The sequence below is a fragment of the Pteropus alecto genome, unplaced genomic scaffold, assembly GCF_000325575.1.
Source record: "Pteropus alecto unplaced genomic scaffold, ASM32557v1 scaffold76, whole genome shotgun sequence".
Taxonomy (NCBI): Eukaryota; Metazoa; Chordata; class Mammalia; order Chiroptera; family Pteropodidae; genus Pteropus; species Pteropus alecto.
The window spans coordinates 28,462,195-28,484,909 of NW_006443138.1; the positions used below are offsets into that span (position 1 = coordinate 28,462,195).

At 47.8% G+C, this 22,715-nt stretch overlaps 1 protein-coding gene across 2 annotated transcripts in view; it reads left to right on the plus strand.

Annotated features, from left to right (window-relative positions):
- The window catches only part of IQSEC3 (IQ motif and Sec7 domain 3), a 100,884-nt gene that overhangs the window by 40,479 nt on the left and 37,690 nt on the right, over positions 1-22,715 (plus strand). Inside the window, exon 3 of one of the 2 annotated variants that reach the window (XM_006923865.1) lies at positions 10,696-10,975. The exons of the other annotated variant lie outside the window; for it this stretch is intronic. Coding sequence (XP_006923927.1) covers positions 10,696-10,975 — 280 coding nt within the window. The remainder of the gene's footprint in view (positions 1-10,695; positions 10,976-22,715) is intronic. 2 annotated transcript variants of the gene reach the window in all.

Sequence of the window (22,715 nt, forward strand, 5' to 3'; positions counted from 1 at the left end):
ATAATCCTACAGTCCTAGCACAACCACCTCTTCTTATTTTCTCTGTTCCTATGCGTTTGGGCAGTGCAGTCTGGGGGCTGGAATGTACCCCCAGAATGCCACAGGGCAGAGCCTGATACCCACTTCCCTCCCTCCGCACTGGCAGGCTTCAGCATTGGTCCTAGACTTGGATGTAGTTTTGTTCACTCCAAGGACAGACATGATGGGAAATGAAGGAGGCTTAAGTGAAAAGTCAGTTATAACCTTGACTCATGAGTACAGCGTTTTCTGGGTTACAAAACTCCTTCATATCCTCATTTGATCCTCACCATAAACCCGTTAAAGATCTCAAGGGCAAGAATTATTGTGTCCATTTTACAGCTGAGGAAATACTCAGAGAAGAGCAACTTGTTCAAGGTATGAAAGTGAGGTGGTTAAAAGAGCTGACACAAAGGGTGGGGCCACAGGAGCAATGCCATTAGGGCCTGCTTCCTCCTCGTCACTGTTTGAATGTGTTGCCTCAGTCATGCCCCAGATACCGCCACCCACACAGACTGGTGGGATCTTGATGTGGTCACCATGTTCTAAGTCCAGGCTTCAGTTTTGCAGCTTTGCAGATCAATTAGGCTACCCCGAGGTCCTCTGATTCCAGGGGAACCGAGTCACCAGAAACAAATTCATAAGAGACTGATATACCTTATTGGTAAGAATTCATTCATAATGAGAAATGATCCTGGCGAACAGGATACTCTTAATTACTGATCAATAAAAAACTTAAAAATATGAGAGTCCCCTTTCTTCTCCAAGGGCAGAGAGAGGGCTGAGCACCAGATGATTTTTGTGGATTCCCTTCCAGGTTGGAAAGGAAGAGAGAGGTGAGGAGGTGGTAAAGGAGAGCCCTGGGCTTGAAGACCAGTTCAGGAAGACTTCAGTGAAGCATTAGGATGTAGAGCAATTGAGAACATAGACAGAGAAATTCAAATCCAGGCTCAAGTCCTGGCTTGGCCACTTACAAACTCTGTAATTTAACCTTGGTTAAATTACTTAAGGGTTCTAATCCTCAATTTACTTAACTGTAAAATGGGGATCACAATAGCACTTACCTCTTAGGGCAGTTGGGAGGATTAAAAGAGATGATACATGGCAAAATGTCTGGTATATAGTAAACACTCAGTAAATGCTAGCTATTTTAAAGCAGGAATTTTCAAAAGCGCAGAGGGAGAAATCAGTCAAGATCCAGGAGTCCCAAGAGAAGGGGCCTAGAGATTCAGGTACGACTGGGAGTTGTTTAGAAAGAATGAGCTGACTACTTCAGGGGATAGGGTCCTAGTGGCAGAGCCCCCAGCATGGCAAGTAGCAGGGAACACACTATCTTACATGTTGTTCAGTGTCATTGAGCCATGCCCTGCAGGGAGAGGTCTGTCCCTCCTTTGGACGGTGGGCGATGGGCATGGAGGAGGAGGCAGTCTTTCAGATGTTTCTGTTCAAGCCTAGCCCAGGACATACAGAATGTTGGCTGGAAAGAGCCCAAAATCCAAAAGAGAGAGAGAGAGACTGAGAACCGAGGGGCCAATTTGGAGAAAAAATCAAAGAAGCTAAAGGCCCAGATGAATGCCAATCAAGCAGGGCCACAGGCCGGGAGAAGAAATTTTCTAGGCGGCAGGGCAGGAGAGGAAATGATTTAACCCAGCACCAGGCTGTCACAGCACAGGCAAGGATGAGATTAAGAGCCGAGGCATTTTATCAGGAAATCATCTCGCCAGTTTGACTGCCTGCTCACCTAAGAGGAGGAGATGATTTAACCCCCTCAGGGTTTATGGCCTGGCACTGACTCCTGCCCTGCCTGTAGGGAACTTCTCAAGCTGTGATTTCTGACGTTTCTTCCCAAAGCCAGTATGTGCTGCATTGTCCCTTCCTCCCAAACACGTTTGGAGATGACCCATGAAAGCCACAGACATGTGGGAGGTGGTATGGCCATTCTGGTACTGTAAGCTCATGAGTGGTTTCTGCTACAGCACAGAAGCTTGAAGCTAGACATTAGGAAGGACTTTCAGTAGGAAAGTGACCATAGGGAACCAGGTAGGGAAACGTATGTCCAGTAACTCGATGGACATCCAGAGCAATGTCCTATACTACTGGTAATTCTGCCATTTCCATCTCTCATGTCACAAGACTCCTGTTTTGGCAAGTACACACTTGACTGCCATGAGCACCTGTAAGCCATTAGAGACCTTTTCCCTGGCGTGTAGTAAAATTGAGCCTGTGAGGAGCTGGAAGGATATCCTTTCCCGAAAATGGCTCAGGATCAAAAGAAACATCTGCTCTGCTGGGGTGAGGTGGGGTTGATTTGGGTTGGACCAGAAGGAGGATGAAATGAAGGGAAATTTAGAGCCAAGAAACCTACATTTACCGAGTATCAGATAGGTGCCAGAGGCTTTATGGACATTATTTTATTAACTCTTCCAGCAAAATCCTGTGGTAGGTATGCTCACTTTACACGTGAGGAAATAGTCTCAGAGAAGTTAAGGCACTAGCCCAACACCAACAGCGGCAGCGGGCTTTCTGTTTCTTAACTTCTTACTTGTTACACTCTGCTGCCTCCCAACCCTTACCCACTTCTGATAGGCTTCTCTTGGCATCATCTCTAACTCAGAGCTCCAGAAATTACACCTTACAGAAAAGCCCAGTATATCTCCGCTTAAAGAACTCCAACGCAAGACACCAAGAACATTAAAGTATGATAGTTCAAGTTAAAGGACTATTCTTTAGGCAGAAATCACATCCTGCTTTTCATATACGTTTATAATATTATAGGGAAACCGAAGGGTGTTTTTGAAATTCTTTTATTTGGCAAAATAGCAAGTTGCAAATTCTAAAAAAGAAAAAAGATAGTTGCTACTTATATAGGACTTACGGAGCATTTGACACATCTCACTGCCCAAGTCTTGAATAGAGGAAAGTGAGGCACAAGGAGGTTAAGCAACTTGCCCAAGGCCACACAGCAGGGAAAAGGCAGAGCCAGCATTCAGACCCAGGCAGTCTGGCCCTGAGCCCACACTCGTACCTGCCACAGTGCTGTCCCTGATTATGGGTTGGCTGGCACTGCCTGCGGCTTCATATACCCCCTCCTCTCAGGGACCCCAAAGGCACTCACGCCCTGGACCTGGCTCTTAGCTACTGCACAGGCTGATGCCTCTCTTGAGAACACCTCTCCCAGCATCACTCGTGTGGCTCCTGACAGTCATCACGGTCCATTTGGAGATCATTACACATCCAGACCACAAAGGAATAGCTGGAGGATGGGTCCTTAAGAGACAAGTCCATTTCTTTCCTAAGAGTCTTCCTTGTTGAAATAACAGGCACAGCCAGCTGCAGTCAGACCCCTTGCTGTCTTTGCAGTCATGCCAGCATGCAGTTGTGGGGCCATCACCACTGGAGGGGCTTCCTGACCGCTTTGCGGTCTGCAAGACCTGGAGAGTTCCTGAGCCTCCCCCTTGAGCACGCTGTGAAGACTTGGGGCTCTTGCCAGGCAGCCACCATTGCTTACATAAAGGCAGGAGGAAATTCGCCCCAAAGGGAGAGCTGGGGAAGGATAAATACAAATTCAGGACAGGGATTCCTCTGAGGGAAGGAGGAATACACAGGGTATTAAAAGCCTTCTAGTGTGCTATTTCTTGAGCTGGGTACAAGTGTATATTTTTCTTTATACCTCACATGTTATTCATATTCGCATCTATAAAGTAGTTCATAATGAAAGAAAAAGTTAAATAAAACCAGAATTCACTAGTCGGTAAATATGAAGCGCTATCTATACCAGCTGTGAGATGACTTTAGGTTGTGCGTTCAGGGGTGGTTTTAAGCAGGGCGGTTCTGGAGCTTCATCTTAAGGTTGGTGAGATGAGAACGTTAGGAGTAGGCAAAATCTGCTCTTAGGGGCAATAACGCAAGGAGACACGAAAGGCGGAAAACTCTGAGGTTATTCAGGTGCACAGTGAGCTCTTTCTGTCAGCCCAGGGTAAGAGAAGCATGCACTTGTGAAATCATGTGCTATGTGTTGGGGAGAGGGGCAGGGAACATGTCCTTAGAGCTTGATTTTGCTACCAGATCCATGCCTATTTGTGAGAAAATAAAATGCTCCAAAATATTAGAATTCCAGAGGCAATGAGATGGCATTAGTCAATGTGGCCAGTCTGGGAGTCTGTGAGGAAGGCGTCCTGAGGAAACTTCTAGATAAGGCCTCTCGGGAGCACACCAGGTTCTGACATGCCCAGGAGTTTACATTCCTCTGTGGGTGGGCTAAGCAGGGGAGCTTTATGCATGGGATGTCTGTGGACAGGCTGCAGAGCTGCTCCTGTGACCCACCTTGAGTGAGTGTCCTGGATATTGTGGGCCTGGGGGTGGGGAGGGCACAAGCCCAGAGAAGTGCTATGATTCCTTTGATGAGAAGCCCCTACAGACAAACCAAACTGGCCAGCACCTTATAGAACAGCTGTGAGGCCAAAGTCTGGAGTCTCCAAGGAGCCGACAAGGGAAAGAATAACTTACTCTCTCAGGGCCCTTGGGAGATGGGAGGGAGAAGCATCTGTCACAACCAATGAAGTCAGGGCAGGCTCTGCAAGTGGATGAGCCGGGAAAGCCGCAGCTGCCCTCCTCCAGGGGTTTCTATTCTAAGACCTGGCTTCTGGCTTGGATAATGGAGGTCGAGGAACCATGGCCAGAGGAGGTGCTGGCATGGATTAAATGATGTAAGGGAGGCAAGGGGAGGCTTATGCTGTGACCTTGGGTGTTGAGAACTGAGTGGTGGGTGTAAGTAGGGATGGTGCAGTGTGGGCCCTGGGCCCATGCAAAAGGAAGGGGAGAGGAAGGAAGCTGGGCCTCCCCTCCCTTCAGATGTCACAGTGTCTTGCTTGAAGCGTCCTTTTCATGATGAGGAAACAGAGGCCCAGAGATAAGCGACATGCCTAAGGTTATACTGAATGCTGCAGGCGGAGGTGAGCTTAGACACTGACTCCATGCTCTTTCCACCACCGAAGCAGCATTTTCCAGCTTGTTCTTTGAATCAGCATGGAGCGAACTTGTTTCTACCACTGGCCCTCTGTTCACCTCGACCTTCCCCAGTACCACCCGGGACGCCAAAGGGTACTTGGCTTCTCTTGTTCAGTGACTTTATTCTGGCCATCTCAGATTCTTTATTGGCTCAGATGAGGGAGAGAAAGAAGTGTTTTAATAAAGGCTGAAAAGTCTTGAGACGTGAGGCATGTTGTTAGCTTTTGTCTGGAAAATGTCTCATTTCTTTGTCTCAGAAAAGCTTTAAGAAAGGCTGGCGGAGTCTGGGATTATCTAGTGGAAATGGTTAGGCCCTGTTTGGGAATATTCCAGCCTGAGGAGTCCCGCAGCCTTTAAAACACTCCTCACAAGGTCTCTAGTGATTACTGTTCTAGCCACTGCACACATGGGAAAATAGTCCCCCGCCTTCCCCCCAGCCACCTGCCACCATCAACACCAACAAGCCTCGGGCTGGGCCTCTAGGCTTCTCTGCATTCTCTTTTCCACCTCTATGACAGGGCCAGCCTAAGGTATGGGAACATAAGCCTGGGCGCCCTGTCCCTGACGTTTCCTCTTCTCTGAGCAGAGCCCACGCCCTTTCCTCGTCCGTACACAGCCCTTTGGCTCCTCCAGCTCCTCTCAGGGACTCAGCTTTCTGGCAAGGGCTGTGTAAGCAGAGATGCCAGGGTCCTGCCAGGTGCCTTCCTTACTCATTCCTCTTATAGGAAGGCTAAATTTCCTATGGTGGCCAGCATACCAATCCATGAGGTCATTTCATCTTCATTGCTCTCTTGGAAAGGAGATATTCACATCTCCATTTTGCAAATGAGAACACTGAGGTGCAGAAGAGTTAAGTATCTTGCTCATGATCACCCAACTAGTCAGTAGCAGAGCCAAGGGCCTTACTTCACTCACGCTTTGTTACTTATAAATGAGGATTCTATTGATGTTAAGGATAACAGTGACAGTGTCTGAAAGCTCTGTGTCGTCTGGTACCCAAACATTTTCTCTGTGCAACCAGAGTTGCCTACAGCCCTTGGCACTGTTCTTAGCATGTAGAAGATAATCCACGACCATTTCTCCAGAATAGTGTTTTTAGCCTGGGTCCATGACATCTGTTAAAGCCTCTAAACATGGAGGTAAAATTCAGCATGCGTGAAATAATGTGGATTATTTTGGAAAGAGAGCCCAGAGCTCTTATCAAAGGTGCTAGAACCCAAAAAGGCTCTACGGGTCTGAGGGGTGGGGAGGGAGACCAAGGTAATCCTGGCTGTCAAGAGAAAAGAAGAAAAAAGAAAAAACTCAGTATCCAGCACTGATTGGGTTCTCTGGGAAGCAGACTCTGAGTTCAGAGTGCTGAATGTTTTTTACTAAGGGATGCACTTGACATCAACACCCATGGAAGGAAGAGGAGGAACACAGCATGAGGCAAAAAGAGAAGTCAGATGCAATGGAGGTACAACAAAAGCCTTGGCCAATCCCATTGCAGGCTCTGGAGTGAGAATGACCTATCAACTTACTCTGTGTTGGGTCAAAATGGCTGAGCGTTTATATCACCACTTCAATTAGCCATTGGATGCAGACATCCCTGGGAAGCACGTGACTTTGTGTCAAGTAGCTCTCTTCAGCTGAGGCAATCCCTGAAGTGGCCGATGGGGCTGACCGCTGAAGGCAGCCTCCAACAGCACTCCTAGAGCTGGGCAAGAGTCCTTCCTGGAAGGAGGGTCTGGGTGGTGCATCACCAAACCCACCCAGTATCTCTGCTCTTAGGAAAGCAGTATAGATTAAATGATAACCACCCACCCACTCATTCACCCATATGTCCATCCATCTAGCCATTCATTTCACATTTATTAAACATGCTTCATGAGCCAGCCTACTGTGATAAGCGCCTGTGAGAAAAAGGTGTACGTGGAAGTCTGGTGGAGGAGAGAGACATGTCAATGAATAATCAAAGCACAGAGTGGTCACTGTTGAAATAGAGGCAAGCACCAAGAATCATTAGAGCACATTGGACGGGGGACTGATTCTTTCTAGGGGCAATGAGTGAGTCTTGAAGATTCCTCAGAGGCTGTGGGTCCCATGACTTGGTGACACCCCAGACCAAGGACCTTCACTGTGTTTTTGCTCCAGTGATGGAGAGGAGTGAGCAGTGGGAGGAAGCCTCAAGGAAGCCAGTCCACCTTCGAATCTCCCTAAAAACTCTGAGAGTTAGTCTGGAGGGCTGGGAAAGGCCGGGAGGTATGATTTTTAAAAACCCTATTTTCTGTTTTGTGGAAGTTGACAGGAAGGCTAACTCTTGAGAACCCTCTCCACTTTGGAATTCTCCATGCTATTTTTCTGGTAATTCCTTTGAGACTCCATGCTGTAGGGTTCCAGTTCAGAATATGCTGCCATCACCATTTATCAAGGACCACTGTGTACCAGGCACTGTACTAGGTGCTTTGCAAGCTATATTTATTTCTCAAAGCAATCTTGTGAAAGAGTTATTAAGATACTGCTTTATAGATGAGGATGAGGAAATAGAGCCACAAGGTTAGGTAACTTGCCCAAGGTCACATAGTAGGTAGTAGAACCAGGTCTACCCCAAATCTTCCTGAAACTAAAGCCCACGTTCTTTGTGTTCCACTATATAACCTTAAATGTTACCATATTGATGACAACGGTCCTAGGTTTCCATAGCCACCTTCTACCACACAAGTCTGTGGAGAAGGTTAAAGAAAACAGGCAAGGACAGGGTCCCCTTTCCAACACTCTTAATCATATATCTGGGAGGGCTACAGTCCCGCAGGTCCCCATGCACATACGTGGGCAAAGGAGTTAATTCCACCCACCAGAGAGCCTGGAACCGTGGGGCTGGTGGGCCTTGGTGGATTGGCCTCAGCACTGCAACCCGAGCTCCCAGAACATCTGAGCTGGAAGGATCCTTAAAGATGAGTAACCTCCCCTAATGTGACTGGTGAGGAAACTGACCCAGGAGGAGGACATGAATTACCCAAAGCTACACAGCTATTTAGAAGCAGTGTGTATGCATGAGTGTGTGTGAGTTCGCCCGTGCATGCACACATGTGTGTGCATGTGCTGGGGGTGACAGTGGGGGCCTCCTGACTCCCAGGCCCTGTGAATGAGTTCAGGTGAGAAGGCCTTGGAACCTTTGTCTATACCCAGAAGAGTGGCCCATAAAGAATGCTCTTTTAAAATTTTATTTTGTTTTAACGCGAGTAGTTTATTTGGGACGAGGTGACCCTAAGAAATGTCAACAGAGAGTTGGGAATGAGACACAGAAGAGAAGGGAGCCAACATAGTTTCGTTAATGATCAGGTCCCTGCTTTGACCAACCGGGGCTTCATTCCACTAGGAACTTTTGGGAGATGGTGTGGAACGTACCTCAGAGTCGTTTTGCCCAAGAGACGAGGAAGCTGGTCTACTCACCTACCAGCCTCTATTGTCCCTGGTTGTGTACTGCTGTTGAGTGGCATCAAATCCCCAGAACCTTTTGCCAAGCATCCTACAGCAATCAAAGAAAACAAAGGGCTATTTTTAAAAAGGTGTTTATATCTCTGAGTAGCCACCAGTTCTCTAAAGAGTCTTGAAAACTTTTGGGGTAGAGAGGCCTTGGGCATCTGTACCAAGGACAGTCTGGAGAGGAGATGGATGAAACCGAATACCGCCCTCCAGGGCCCAGAGGCAGGTTGTGTTCACAGATGGACAGGGCTATTTCCATGTGCTCTGGGAAGAATGGGCATGTACTTTAGCAAGAGGAGCTGAGTTAGAACTTAAAAAGAACCTCCTGGTGATACTAGTTAAAAACATATCAGGTACCTAGAGCTCATCCAACTATGTAGCTTCTTTGGTTGCCACACAAGACATGACGGAGCAAAGGAAAATGCAGTAGCAAGGAGGGTTGACCTAAGGAGTTTAAGGCTGCTGGTTCTAGGCTAGCCAATGAGCTCTCCTTTATTGGTGGAGCAGGGGACAGGTGGAGGCTTAGTGAAGAAATAATTCTTCACCCTGCCCTTGGTTATTTTAACACCAAGAAGCTCCAAAGTTGGGTGGAATCAACAGGAAGAGGTCTCCTCTCTGGTACGATTTGGGACATCTTACGTGGAGGCAAAACCTTATAAGAAATAAGTCTGAGGTTGCCTAGCTCTCTGCTTACAGCCACCGAACCTCCCTGGGCCCCTAATCCTCATTTGTAAAAAAGGGAGATTGGAAGGCCGAACTAGATGACCCCAGTGTCTCTTCCTGTCCTGACCTTCTGCCACTGCCCACTGAAGAGGCCATCCTCTGGCCCTTGGGTTCTCTTCAATTCTGTCATCAGCAAATATTTATTGAGTACTCATCCTTTGCCCAGCACTAAGTGAGGGGAAGGGAATCAAATGGAATGTAGGCGTTGGCTTCTAGGAGGAGACAGATGGGGGAAAATAAGAGTTAACATCTATTGAGCACTAACTCTGTGCCAGGCACTGTGCTAAACACTTTACATATACTGACTCCTTTACCTCCTACTATAATCCCGTAGAGTAGGTACTAGTACCTCCATTACACAGATGAGAAAACCAGGGCCCAGAGAAAAGGCAACTTGACCAAAGCCATACCATGTCAGAGCTTGGGTTTCAACCTATATTGTGAGCCATGATGCTTCTCCTCTATGAAATAGATAGTGACTCCCTAAGAGCAGCTCCTAATATTCCAGCCAATAGAGCAGTGAAAGCTGGAGTCGCCTGAGAAGGCTTCATGGAGAGATGGCCTTGAGGGAGGGGCAGAACTTGGAGCTGACTGGGGAAGGGAGAAACCTGAGTGCACTAATGCCCCAGGGCAGTCTAGAGTGTGGCCGTCCAGCTAGCAGGTGTCTTCTTATAGTAGGCAAGTGGGCAGCAGCTACGGCTCACCCTGCTGGTGGCTCCATGGGAGAAGAGGAGGAGCCAGGGAAAAACAGATGCTTTCCTAAACCCTCAGGGCAAGAACTCTCCTCTTCACAGACCCAGCCCTAAAAAGCTGAGGTCCACCCCCACTGGAGGTGCTTTATGCCCAAGCCAGGCCTATAAGCATCATTCCTTCCCCAGAATCATTTGGACAGTCTAAAGATGGAGCTGGTTTGGTGTGAATTATCTTCCTTCCAGGTACCTAAGCCAATGGCCAGAGAGCTAGCCCACTGATAATTACAATAGTTAACATTTGTACATAGTGGTGACCATGAACCAGACACTGTTTTAAGAACTTTAACTTAAGCCTTCCATAGAGCCTCATCTTTAGGAGGTAGATACTGTTAGTATGCCCATTTTATAGCTGGGAAACAGAGGTACAGTGAGTTTAACCTGCTCAGAGTCCCACAACTAATAAGAGGCAGAGCCCAGATTTTAACCCAGGCAGTCTACTCTTAACCACTCTACTCTGCTGCTTCTAAGCAGAGGTTCATGAGCTCTGGCCATGGCTGCTTCTTCCCTCTGCGTAGGATACCCTCCTCAAGTTCAGATTCTCCTCCTTACCCAGGGCTAGTCCCTGCCAAGATAGCTCCTCCTTAGAGGGGACTGCAGGAGACACCCCCGCTAGCCCCCACCACTAGAAAGGCCCATTGCTGCCAAAGTGCCCAGTTTCTCTCCCCACCCTCACACCCACATGCACCCTGTCCCCCTCCCCCAACCGAGCACCGTTGCCTTTTGTTCACAGTGATGGCTCCTGCACCCAGACTGGTGGGGGCATGGAGGACTCCGTGGTGGCAGCGGCGGTGGTGGCAGCCGGCAGACCCAGTGCCCATGCCCCGAAGGCTCAAGCCCAGGAGCTGCAGGAGGAGGAGGAGCAGCCAGGGGCGGGGGGTGCCTCCCCACGTGCTGGCCCCCACCGTGAGGCCTCCCCCGGCCGGCAGCAGCCTGCCCTGGTGACGGCGCTCTGCTCCCACGCCCCTGCCGCCTCCGATTACGAACTCTCCCTTGACCTAAAGAATAAACAGGTACCCAGGGCCTCCAATGGGGGGAGGGTAGGGTGGTGAAGGGGCCCTGCCGTTGGGAGCTGTCCAGGGTACCAGGGATCGCTCCATCTGGGCCCACCTCTGCTGCAGCCACACCTCTTTTGCCACTAGTTCTCCCAAGTTGAGCTAAGTAATCTGCCCTTTACTGCAGCCCAGTCCCTCAGGCAACCAGCCTTTACATGGAAGGGTCACACCCTTGCAATGCCAGGCCTTTAGGCAGTGTGCCCAGGACTCTGCTCCTCTCACCCGGTGCAGGAAGCCTAAACTACCCCGCAAAGCACTAAACAAGTGGCCCATTATTCTCTGGGAAAGTCCCACCTCCACTTGCTGCTAAGAAATGATAGTCCAGCTTATGTGCTCACTCAAGGGGCAAACCCCACACCTAGGCACACATGGACTCAAATGAGGTGTAAAGATAGTGGTCTCAATACACCGAGGATTCTCAAGATTAACTCAGATCAAGGAAGTCCAAAGCTCCCCTGTTGGAGAACAATTCCCATTGAGAGGTTCTAGGCCTCCATCTTCTATTCTGTGAAGCACGAAGAAAAAGTGGTCAGTGATGGGGTCCCCACTGAACCCCTCCAAATGATAATGTCACAGTTTTTCTTGGTGACCAGTTAAGAGCCCTGAAGGAAAATCTGTAAGAGTGTGTGTGTGTGTGTGTGTGTGTGTGTGCGCGCGCGCGCGCATGCACACACATGAACGTACTTAAAGAAAGACATTATGACTTGATGTTGTTAAGGAAGAGCATTGAACTTGGAGCCAGAGACAGGGCATCCAATCTTATTCTTGCTCTAGTTAACTCTGCGACTTTGAGGGTGCTAGTTAAGCACTCTGGGCACTGTTTTCTCATCAGCAAAATTGGAACTCAAACCTTGAATGATCTCAGGTTTCTTTTGTTTTGAAACATGTAGGTTCTAAAGAACCAATCTTTAACCCAGTGGACAAGGACAATCTTCCTTCTTTGAGAAGGAAAGCTAGTAGAGGTCACAAAGACTGCGCCAAGCCAAACCAACCTCATCGCTTGCTTTAGACATTAATGTCAAGCTGTTATCCTGGATCAGGGGCCAGTTGTAATTCATTGTATCTGGCTCTCATAAAGTACTTGACAAAGTCTCTCATGATATCTATGTAGATATGATAGAAAGTGGATTAGATCACAGTATAGTCAGGTGGGTTATTCTCAAACAGAATTCTTGTGCGCGCGTGCGCGTGCACACACATGAACGTACTTAAAGAAAGACATTATGACTTGATGTTGTTAAGGAAGAGCATTGAACTTGGAGCCAGAGACAGGGCATCCAATCTTATTCTTGCTCTAGTTAACTCTGCGACTTTGAGGGTGCTAGTTAAGCACTCTGGGCACTGTTTTCTCATCAGCAAAATTGGAACTCAAACCTTGAATGATCTCAGGTTTCTTTTGTTTTGAAACATGTAGGTTCTAAAGAACCAATCTTTAACCCAGTGGACAAGGACAATCTTCCTTCTTTGAGAAGGAAAGCTAGTAGAGGTCACAAAGACTGCGCCAAGCCAAACCAACCTCATCGCTTGCTTTAGACATTAATGTCAAGCTGTTATCCTGGATCAGGGGCCAGTTGTAATTCATTGTATCTGGCTCTCATAAAGTACTTGACAAAGTCTCTCATGATATCTATGTAGATATGATAGAAAGTGGATTAGATCACAGTATAGTCAGGTGGGTTATTCTCAAACAGAATTCTCAAAAATTTATTTTTCTATCAGTGCCAATTCCAGGGTCATCAAGTGGGGGCTATCCTTGGTCCTGTCCAGTTCAATCATTTTAACAAGGCATTACTTTCTGATGACATAGCTAATGGGGGACAGCTAATATTGGATAGAATCCAAGATTTCAAAAATATCTCATCTGATAGAAAGAAGGTTTAAATGGAAAAAGTCACATGAAATAGGGGAAAATCTAAAGTTCTGCTCTTAACTTGGAAAAGCCCTCAGCACTAGTGTAACATGAGCAGGCTTGGTCCTGGGAGGAAGGCCTTGGGGGCTCCAGTTCACTGTCTGCCAAAGATGAATCAACAGCTGGTGAAGCAGCTGCCAAAGAAGTGAGCACAGCAGCCTTCTCAGAGGGGTAGACAAGGCCCCAGAATAAGGGAGCAGCCAGCCAGAGCCTCACACTAGCTACTGGTCAGGACCTGTCTGGAGCCTTTGATTGGTTCTGGGGGCTTCATTTAAGGGAGAAAATAAGAATTCTGAGGTTCTGAGGTTCTCATAAGAAGGAAAACAGGATTGGCTGGAGTCATATGGAGAAACTCTAGACATGAAAATAAGCTTTAAATACTGAAGTGCTGGCATGTGAAAAAGGGATTAGATGTATTTTCTATCAATCCAGGCAAAAATAGTGGTACTAATGTATGAAAGCTATAGGAGAGGAAGATTTTAGCTCAGTGCACAATTAGAGCTGTTAAAAATATAGAATGTCCTGCTTGTGAGGTAGTAAGTTCTGTGTTACTGGGAATACCCACACAGGGGCTGGAACACTGCAGTGTGATATGGGTGGTAAGATGAGAGTCCTCTCAATTCCTCCATGACTCTGCTCCTTGAAGACAGAGACCATCTCTTACTCATCTTTGTACCTTTCCCCTAGCATGTAGCAGAGTGGTCTTGGACATAGTAAGAACTCATTGAGTGAATACTTTTTGAATAACTGTGACATGCAAAGCAACAAGGGAGTGGGCTACAAAAAGAAAAAAAAGATGGTCCCTACCTGCCTCTCAAAGAGGTTACAGTTCAATTTAAGGAGTATCCAGTTAATAACAGCAAAGGAAACTCATGCTTTGGCTTGGGTGAGAGGGCAGGAGAATTGCTTTAATTCAGACTGACAAGGTGGAGAGTTGTACAGTGTTCTGATAAGTATCCTGGACCATTTTTTTTTTTATAGTGGACATAACTCTAATAGGTAGGTTTGCACGTCAGGCCGTCAGGCGTGGGGTAGGAAAGGGCCCTCATGCTAAGTGGATCCAGCCCTGGGGAAGAGCTCGCCACTCCTGGCTCATGTATCTCTCTGAGCCAAACATAGGCTGGGGGGAGGAAGGGGAAAAAGGGAATAGGGAGCTAGAGCAAAGTGGTTAAAAACATGGCACACATGAGACTGAGCTCTGCTCCTCTCTTTTCTGTAAATGAACTTTTTGACCTTGGGCAAGTGGCTTAACTTCTCTGGGCCTCATTGTGTCATATCTCTTTGGGGCTTTGTACATACTGTTCCCTTTGCTTCCACTGCTGATGTTCCTAGTCCCTCCATACTCCTGCACTGGGCCTCCATCACTCCTTCTTTTGCTTTGGGACTCACTTCGGTGCTCCTTCCTTCTCTCTCACAGCTTGCCCTGCCCTCCCAAGGCTGTGCTGGATGCCCCTTCTCAGCAGTCCCATAGCCCAGGTGTTCCTGTGATAACCGTTCAGTGCTATATCATCATTTCCTGTTTACTTGACTTCTCCTTGAAGGCAGGGCACATGACTTAGAATCCCAGTGCTGGGCACAGTGCCTGGCATGAAGAAGATGTTGGAAGCATGAAAAGGGGAAAATAATAACTCAGTGACCTGAAGGGAGATGGGGATGGGCATGGGCATGAGGCCTTTAGCCAGGATCGACTCTACTTAGCTTTCTTTGAGATCTAGGATTTAGTATTCTGATCCTGTGATCTCTGCCAGTCACACAAATCCTGTAATCCTTGGGCTGGAAGAAATCTTGGACAATCATCATCTCCCCAGTCCACCAACCTGTCAGTCTTGCTCCATCAGCCAGTCTAGAATCCCAAACATTTTCCATGGCTCCTCTCTTTATCCTGCATCTGCTCCTTCCCCAAACCCCACTGATTTAACTATTTCCCAAATCCCACCCTCTTCTGCCATCACCCCTGTCCCCACTCTAGGCTAGGCCACCATCATTTCTGGCCTGTGCCCCTGGGCAAACCACCACAGATTCCCCTGCTTCAAGTTGTGCCTCTTCCCACCTAAAATCTCCGCATTGCAGCTGAGTCTTCCTTATGAAGAGCACATCTGATTATGGCACTCCCCTGCATGAAAGCCTTCTATGACCCCTCATGTGTGTTGGACAAACACTTCTCCAGGCTCTTCTACTGCCCCACATCCTGCCTGGCACCCACTTGGGGTTCTAGTCATTCCTATTTGCCTTTCCCCGAATCTCCATGCCGTCCTTTGCCTCTGGGTCTTAGTGTATTTTATTTCCTCTTCTGGGAATACTCCCCACCTGTCCCCCAGTCACCTTTGCCTGGGTGATCTCTCCTTATATGTCAGGCTGTGTGCTTTTTCTGAGTGCCCCACTGCTGGCTCTGTGCTGTCTGGTAGCTGTCTCACTCTAAGGGCAAGGACTATGTCATTCCAAGGCTGTCGCAGAGTTGAGCAGATTGTGCACTGAACAGCACCAGGGGTACTATTCACTTTATAGTCTGTGGAGAAGCGAGTGTTCCCTAGACCTGTGCACTAGGTACTTCCCTGCCCTTGCCCACCATTGTTTTCCTGCACCCAGAATAGTCCCTGTTTCCTAAGAAATGCTCGATATTGGAGCAATACACGAATGAAAGAACAAACAAATGAACAAATGAACAAATGAATGAATGAATGGGGCCTGCTCCAGGCTTCCCTGTTCCCTCTGCCCACAGTCACACTGTGAGCAGGTCCTGCACAGCTTCTCTTGTCCTCTGCTCCCTCTGCCCTCAACTCTCTCACTTCACCTCACAGTGATCCTTGGGGCTACAATCTTGGGGGACAGGAGGGGACATTCAGGTCCTTTTGGGAGGACCTTTAGAAAAGTGGCTGTGGCAAGGATATAGAGGGCATAGGAGTGATTTCCAGATTCACTCGGGCTCTCTAGGGAGTCATATCCTGTTCTCTGCCACCATGGAGGAGAAACCCATTGGAGCCCATGTGGTATGTCCAAATTACATAGCTCTCTATGCTGTCTAAGCCAGGCAGCAGTCAGTAGCATCCAGGCCCTGTTCCGCAAGTCGGGGTTCTGGGTGGAAGCCATGTTCTCCACTGGAGAGCAGCTCCTTCTCCAGTAAATCTCCCACCCCCAAGCCTCAAGGTCCAGCCTCGCCATGGGGTACCTCTCAAGGGGAGTAGTGGCTATGTTTCCAACTCTCTGGACCTCAATTTCTTCATTTGTGAAGCAAGGGACTGTACCAGAGGTACCTGAGGACCTTCCCACTTTGAAGGTGAGAGCTCTACGATGGGCACGGAGGGCCCCAGGGGACCAGCCAACAGGACAGTGGTGGAGGCAAGGTGCCTCGGGCTTCCCTCCTCTCAGTTCAGGGAATGGTATTGCATAGCTTCTCTGTCCTGGACTCTGTGTGAGGCCTGAGGACACCACGATGTAAAAGACACAGTCCCACTCCTCAGGGAGCCCACATTCCAGTGGCAGGCGCTGACACGTAACCAGTACTAGCTGGCCCGAGCAGCACTATGTGTTGGGCACAGTACTAGACATTTTCCATGAATTATCTCCTCAGATTTTCACCACGTCCCAGTGAGCTAGGTACTATTACTATCCCCATTTAAGAATGAGAAGTCTGAGGCTTAGTGATGTGAAGTAACTTGGCCAAAGATGCATCCCGGGTGTGCATCCCTCATGTAGCCAAGATTTGGACTCTACAGTCCAGGATTTTAACCCAGCGCCTGTCACCATCTCCTCTGCTACAATGAAGGGTAGTTCCATGGAAGTGGTACCCAGGGCTTTGCAGGAGCACCAATGAGGGTGGCAGCCCAACCTGGGGTTCAAAGTAGGCTTCCCAGAGAAGCTCACCTGAAGGAGTCTCTGTGACCTAGGAGTAGCTGAGCTGTAGCCTCCCCGACCCCCACCTGGCTATCGTCAGGAAAGGTTCCCAGGGGCAGCCTGCTCCTAGGCAGGCCTCAGTGACCTGCCATGTTGAGCATTTCTGTATCTCGAACAATGGCCAGGGAGGTGGCACACAGAGAAGACAAAGGGGACACACCCTGCCCAGTCAGGCCAATCTCTCCTGTGGGCCGCCCTGAGTATCACCTAAGCTCCTCTTCCCTCTGCACACTCTCTACTCCTCAGCCTCACGTGAGGTTTGCTTTGCCAAGTCCTGCAGACTCATATCATATAATGCTTTAATGTTCTCTATTAAGAAATCTTGGTCAGAGGAAACCCTTGCTCATATGTGAAAGCTCCCCACCCCCACCCCTACCCAGGCATAGCTCCCCCACATTCCTTAGCAATGTGGCCCCCTAGCTAGCTGCTCTTCCACCCCCACCCTGACTTGGCAGCTATCTCTCAGTGGCAACCTGAAAAGAGGGAGCATGTTCTAATTAACACTGAGAGGCTCATTAGAGAGACAGAGCCCCTGAGCCCCCCTTCACTGCTTCTTCTGGCAGAACCTGAGAGATTGCTCTCTTGGGAAGAGATGAGGCCACAATTACCCATGATTCATGGGGTTTAGAGAGAAGCGAGCAGAGCTGCTCTGTGGCCAGTGGGCCCAGAGGCCCCTCCCTCCCTGGGGCCATCCTCCCCTCCCACATCCATCTCTCTCAGCTCTCTGACCTGGCCCTATTTAAGAAGAGGGTTAGGATGGATGGGAGGGTCTGGCTGGGGTGGATGGAGCTGACCTGGGGCACTGCCAAGTCCCCAAACCCTACGGGAAATGGGGTGGGGTGGGGAGGAAGGTGCAGCATTTGACTGCAAGCCCAGATTCAGAAAAGATCCTGTATTTTTATTTCCCCTGGGACATAGGAAAGCGTTCAGTTTAATTCATGTCTGCAAACAATTATTAAGCCCCAACCATGGCTCTGGCTCAGCATTGGGCACCAGGGATGTAGAGACAGATAATGTAGGTATAGTCTGAGGGTACAAGAGAGCATTGAGAGTAGGAAGGAAGCAGGGAGACACACTGCAGGCTGGCAGTGTAGCAGGCACGAGGCTGGAATATACAAGACATGGTTGCATTAAATGCATTGGAACAAATGGAGAAGATCTAACAACTGAATTCAAATACCACTGTGAGCAATAGCCCTGTGCCAGGCTTTGTGCTGGGTGCTATACATGGATCAGAGGATGACTAAGACATATCTGAGGCCTCGAATAACGTATGCTCTGTTGGAGTCTTGGGGGAGCGAAGAAGGGTTTAGATAAATATCACAGAGATTAGTGGAGAAAACTGAGTGTCAAAGCGGAGTATGAAACAATATTCCCCAAGAGGGGGCCCAAGGCAGGGAGACCCTGTTTGGTTGGGGGACTGAGAAGGCTTCGTGGACGAGGCACAGTTGAGACAGATCTTGAAGAAAGGAGACAACTTTTACTTAGGGGGAAGGGGACAAGAGTGGAAGTAGAGGGTGAGGAGGACACTGCAGGCTGAGCAAATACTCAAAGCAAGAGAGCCCAGCATGGGCTAGGGGAGGAGCAGAGTCGAGCAGTTGTGTTCATGGACTTTGTGTAGTAGAGACTGGGAAGTAGATTGGGGTGGGGGCGGCTATAGGATTTTGAGGCTGGCATATGTAGAGGATGGGGCAAAGGAGGACCCAAAGACAAACGAAAGGTTCTCAGACTAGATGGCAATACAGCCAAGATGCTGTTAGGCAAATAAGGAAGTCATCAAGAGCTGGTTTGGGGGAGATAGAGAAAGTCAATGACTTTGCATAGGTGGATGGGGGAACCCCTGATTTATAGACTGTTCGAAATTCAGGATTAGGCTAGGAATGGAGATTTGAGAGTCATTCATAATCATCATTGTCATTATCAAATAGCTACCACTTATTGATCACCTACTATGTGCCATATACTATGTGAAATAATTTAAGCCACACAACAAGCCACAGAGTCAGCAGGATTAGCCTCATTTAACATAAGAAAACTGAGAGTCAGAGATGTTAAGAAACTTGTCCAAGGTCTACCAGCAGGGATGAGATAGATCCGAGACTGGGTATTTCCCCTATTGCTTGCTTATCAACCCATTAAAGTAGAGTGAAGTTATGACAGTGTGAACTAGGTTCTAAGACAAAAGGTGAGAACATCCTTAGAGTTGCTGCAAAGGCTCTGTCTGAGATAGTTTCCCTTTTAATTATTTGCTAATTATCAGCTACCAGGGGCTGTTCTAATGACTTCCAACATAGAAGTCATGGAAGATGTCCAGGAGTACATAGAAAAATAATTGTGTCTGGAGAATAGAAGATGGCACACATATGAATTATAACTAGCATGCTTAGGAATTTGGTAGTCAAAATAGAGGATTTAGGAGCTCTGTGGAGACAAGAGATCTGGGGACAGAGTTTCAAGGTGATAAAAATATCAAGAGCTGCAGAAAAGAGGGAAGGGGAAGGTTGAAGTTGAACTATTGGATTTAGTGAATAAAGATTATTGATGACCTCCCTAAGAGTCATTTTAGAAGACTGGTGGGAGCAGGAGGCAGAATGAAAGGAGTCAGGGCATACAGAGTTAGAGCAGCAGTTTGGCATTTGCTCATGGAGTGAGGCAACGGGTATAGACTGGCCAAGAGGGTCAATGGAAATAGAAAGAGACTGGGCTAGTGCCCCAGAGCAAGGGCGGCAAGCAGAGTTGTGTTTTAGCCTCAGGAGATCTGGGAGAGTCCGTAGGCAGGTGGAAAGGGGCCAATGGAAGGGTTGGGTTGGAAATGCTAGTAAAAGAGAAACTAGAGGTTGAAATGAATTTACAAAGGAGGCAAGAGAGGGTGAAATCATCAGCTCTGGGAGAGGAAAGGTACAGGTCAGATAAGGAAGGTTTTTGAGAGTTAAAAAGATAACTCGGAATTAATTCTTTAACTTATTAAATATTTATTGAAGGCCTACTATGTGCTGGGCACTCTCTAAGCACTGGGGATAAAACAGTGGACATGGAAGGCAGAGCCTCTGCCTTTATGCAGCTTACAGTCTAGCGGAGGACTTGATGGAACAGATTCAAGAATTTAAAATCTAATTTTCTTCTCTGCTTGGGTGAAGTATAGATAGTGGCTGGTAGAAGACCTCTCCTAGGGTTATCTCAGCCGGCCTTCTGCCTCCAAGCAGGATGATAATATGTCAGGGGGATGGACCCCTATACTGTTTTGGAAACATTTCAGCCAATGGGATTTCACACTTTCAACAGCATCTCCTAACCTAAAAAGAATGCTCGTGGGCCTGGGGTTCCCCTCCAAGTATGAACAGGCCAGGTAGGAAAGAGGTGTGAATTTCTGCCCGGTGTCAGTTTCTCATGGTATTTGGGGAGGGGTAAGAGGGAGACAGAAATTGAGAGAGAAGAAGGCAGTTAACTTGGTCAGTTCCCTTGGAGAATTTTCCTGCCGAAGCCAAGGCCAGTCCCCATTCCAGGCCTCAGGGGACCTGCCAGAGTTTCTCAGGGAGAACAGCCGAGTTACAAGGCTCTCTCCCTTTTGGCATGATTTCCGCAGAAGTGGGAACAGAATGCCTGGAAAGCAGGTGTTTCTCTGGAGCTCCTGGATACATGGGGCCATACCTACGTAAAGATCCCGTAGGCAACTGTCCAATTGGCATAGTGGCAGAATTCTAAGAGGGTTCCAGAAATTCCTGCCCTACACCCTAACCCGTCAGTGTGGGCGGGACTGTAGAATATGAGGAGAGATCACGCCTTTGATTAGGTTACCAATCAGTTGTCACTCAGTTAATCAAAAGGGAGGTCATCCTGGTTGGCCTACCCCAATCAGGTGAACCCTTTAAAAGAAAGTAAAAGCATCAGAGAGACTCTCGCCTGTTGTTAAAAGGGCCACGCGGCCAAGGACTAGTAACTGAAGTCCTCAGTCTTCTAATTTCAAGGAACTGAATTCTGCCAACAACTGTGTGCTTGGAAGAGGACCCCAAGCCTTATGTGAGAGTGGTGCCTTGATTTTGGCCCAGTGAGATCCCAAGGAGAGAACCCAGTTGAACTGTGCCCAGACTACTGACCTACAGAACTGTGAGAAAATAAATGGCTGTTGTTGTACGCTGCTGAGTTTATGATAACTTGCTATGCAGCAATAAATAATACACTTGGTACGGTTTTTTAAAAGCACCTTGAAGTCCCCTGCATTATGAAGATCATGAAGACTGGGAGAGCTTCCTGCCTTCGGCTTAATGCCTAGTACCTTGTAAAATGCAAATACTTCTGGGAGGAGTTATGAAGGAAGCCTTTTAGCTATCCAAACCTTAATATGAATAAGTTTTCCAACTATCTTCAGAGAGGAAGGTTGGATGTGGGGAGGGAGACAGCATAATGCCACTAGGTTTGAGAATGAATAAGGTCACTGAATGGCGAGACTAAGAGAGCTGAAGACAGAATTGAGGACATTCTTTTTACCTAGGATTGTCCCTGGGTATTGGGATTGTATCTGTGAGGTCTCCTGGGCTAGGAGGGTGCCTGTGCTGGTCCAGCTGTGGGGTACCCACAGAGAGGGAACAGTGAGGACTGCTGGGGTTACGAGGAGGCAGTCACTCCAGCTGCAGTCCCTGGTGGGTCATGCGGAGCAGGAAGTGGACAGAAAGGTATTTTCTATTTAGGAATAAAAATTTGCCTTTCTATCTGTACCATGATCCTGGGGGAACATGGGAGGGATGATATTGTTCTTGCCTTTAGTTGTTTATCTCAGCTCACCTATCCTGATTCTTAGCTTAGGAATGACACTGTGTGTTAAGTGGAGTGTATGGTTGTGAATAGAACATAATTTCAGGGCCCGGGAATACTTTTTCACTTCCTACAACTTCCCTAAGGACCGATCAGAGCCCACAATGTTACCATTTGTCCATCCTTTTAACATAGGTCTTGTCTCTTATTTAAATGCAAAAATCTTCCAGGAAGGGGCATGGTTACATGTTATTGATCATTCACATTTTAGATGGAATATTCTTTCTCGTCCTTTCCTGAGATGTTCTAATAAGAGAGAAAAAGTAAGAGCATAGCAACCTAAGGGAGAGAAAAGACCATAGACAGGGGACAGAGCTGAGAGGAGGTGAGTAAGGGCCTCGAAGACAAACTAGTCCCATGTCAGACATTTTCCTGGGTTCAGATCTAGCCATATGAGGCAACACGCCCCACCAGCCAGCCCCACCCAGCACAGCCCTGGTTGTACAGCAACTATTGTTGAGAACAGAGGTGTCTTGATTTGTGGAGCAGGGTAGCCTGGAGAGACTCTCACTCTTAAAACAGCCATCTATTATCCATCCATTCACCCATCCATCTATCATCCACTTATTGAGCACCTGCCATTTGCCAGCCCTCGGGCAGGGTACTTGGAACACAGAGATGATCAAACTCCAATCCCAACCCTTATGATGTTCCCAGGGACAGGGACTGCCCCAATGCAGTGATATGATAGCTGAGAGAGAAAGCAGGTGAACAGAAGTAGCAGCAATTTTTTTAGCATTTCCATTTGATGTTTTATTATTTTTTAAATATACACAAAAGTAGGAACAATAGTGTAATAAACTGTCTTACAATCATCACCCAGCTACAACAATTTTTATTAATATTATTTCATCTAGCCCTTCCACCTTTTTTGATAGAGTATTTTAATACAAATTCAAGATATCATGCATTTCACCCATAACTACTTCCATATGCATCCCTGATAGGAACATTTTAAAATGACCACCAAACCAGCAATATCTGACCACCATCAGCAACACCTCTCTCCCTTGCCCTGGGGCCTCACCAAGCCCTGGAATCCAATCCTACATCTACACCTCTAGGGGTCTTGCCGAGGGCCTAGTATCT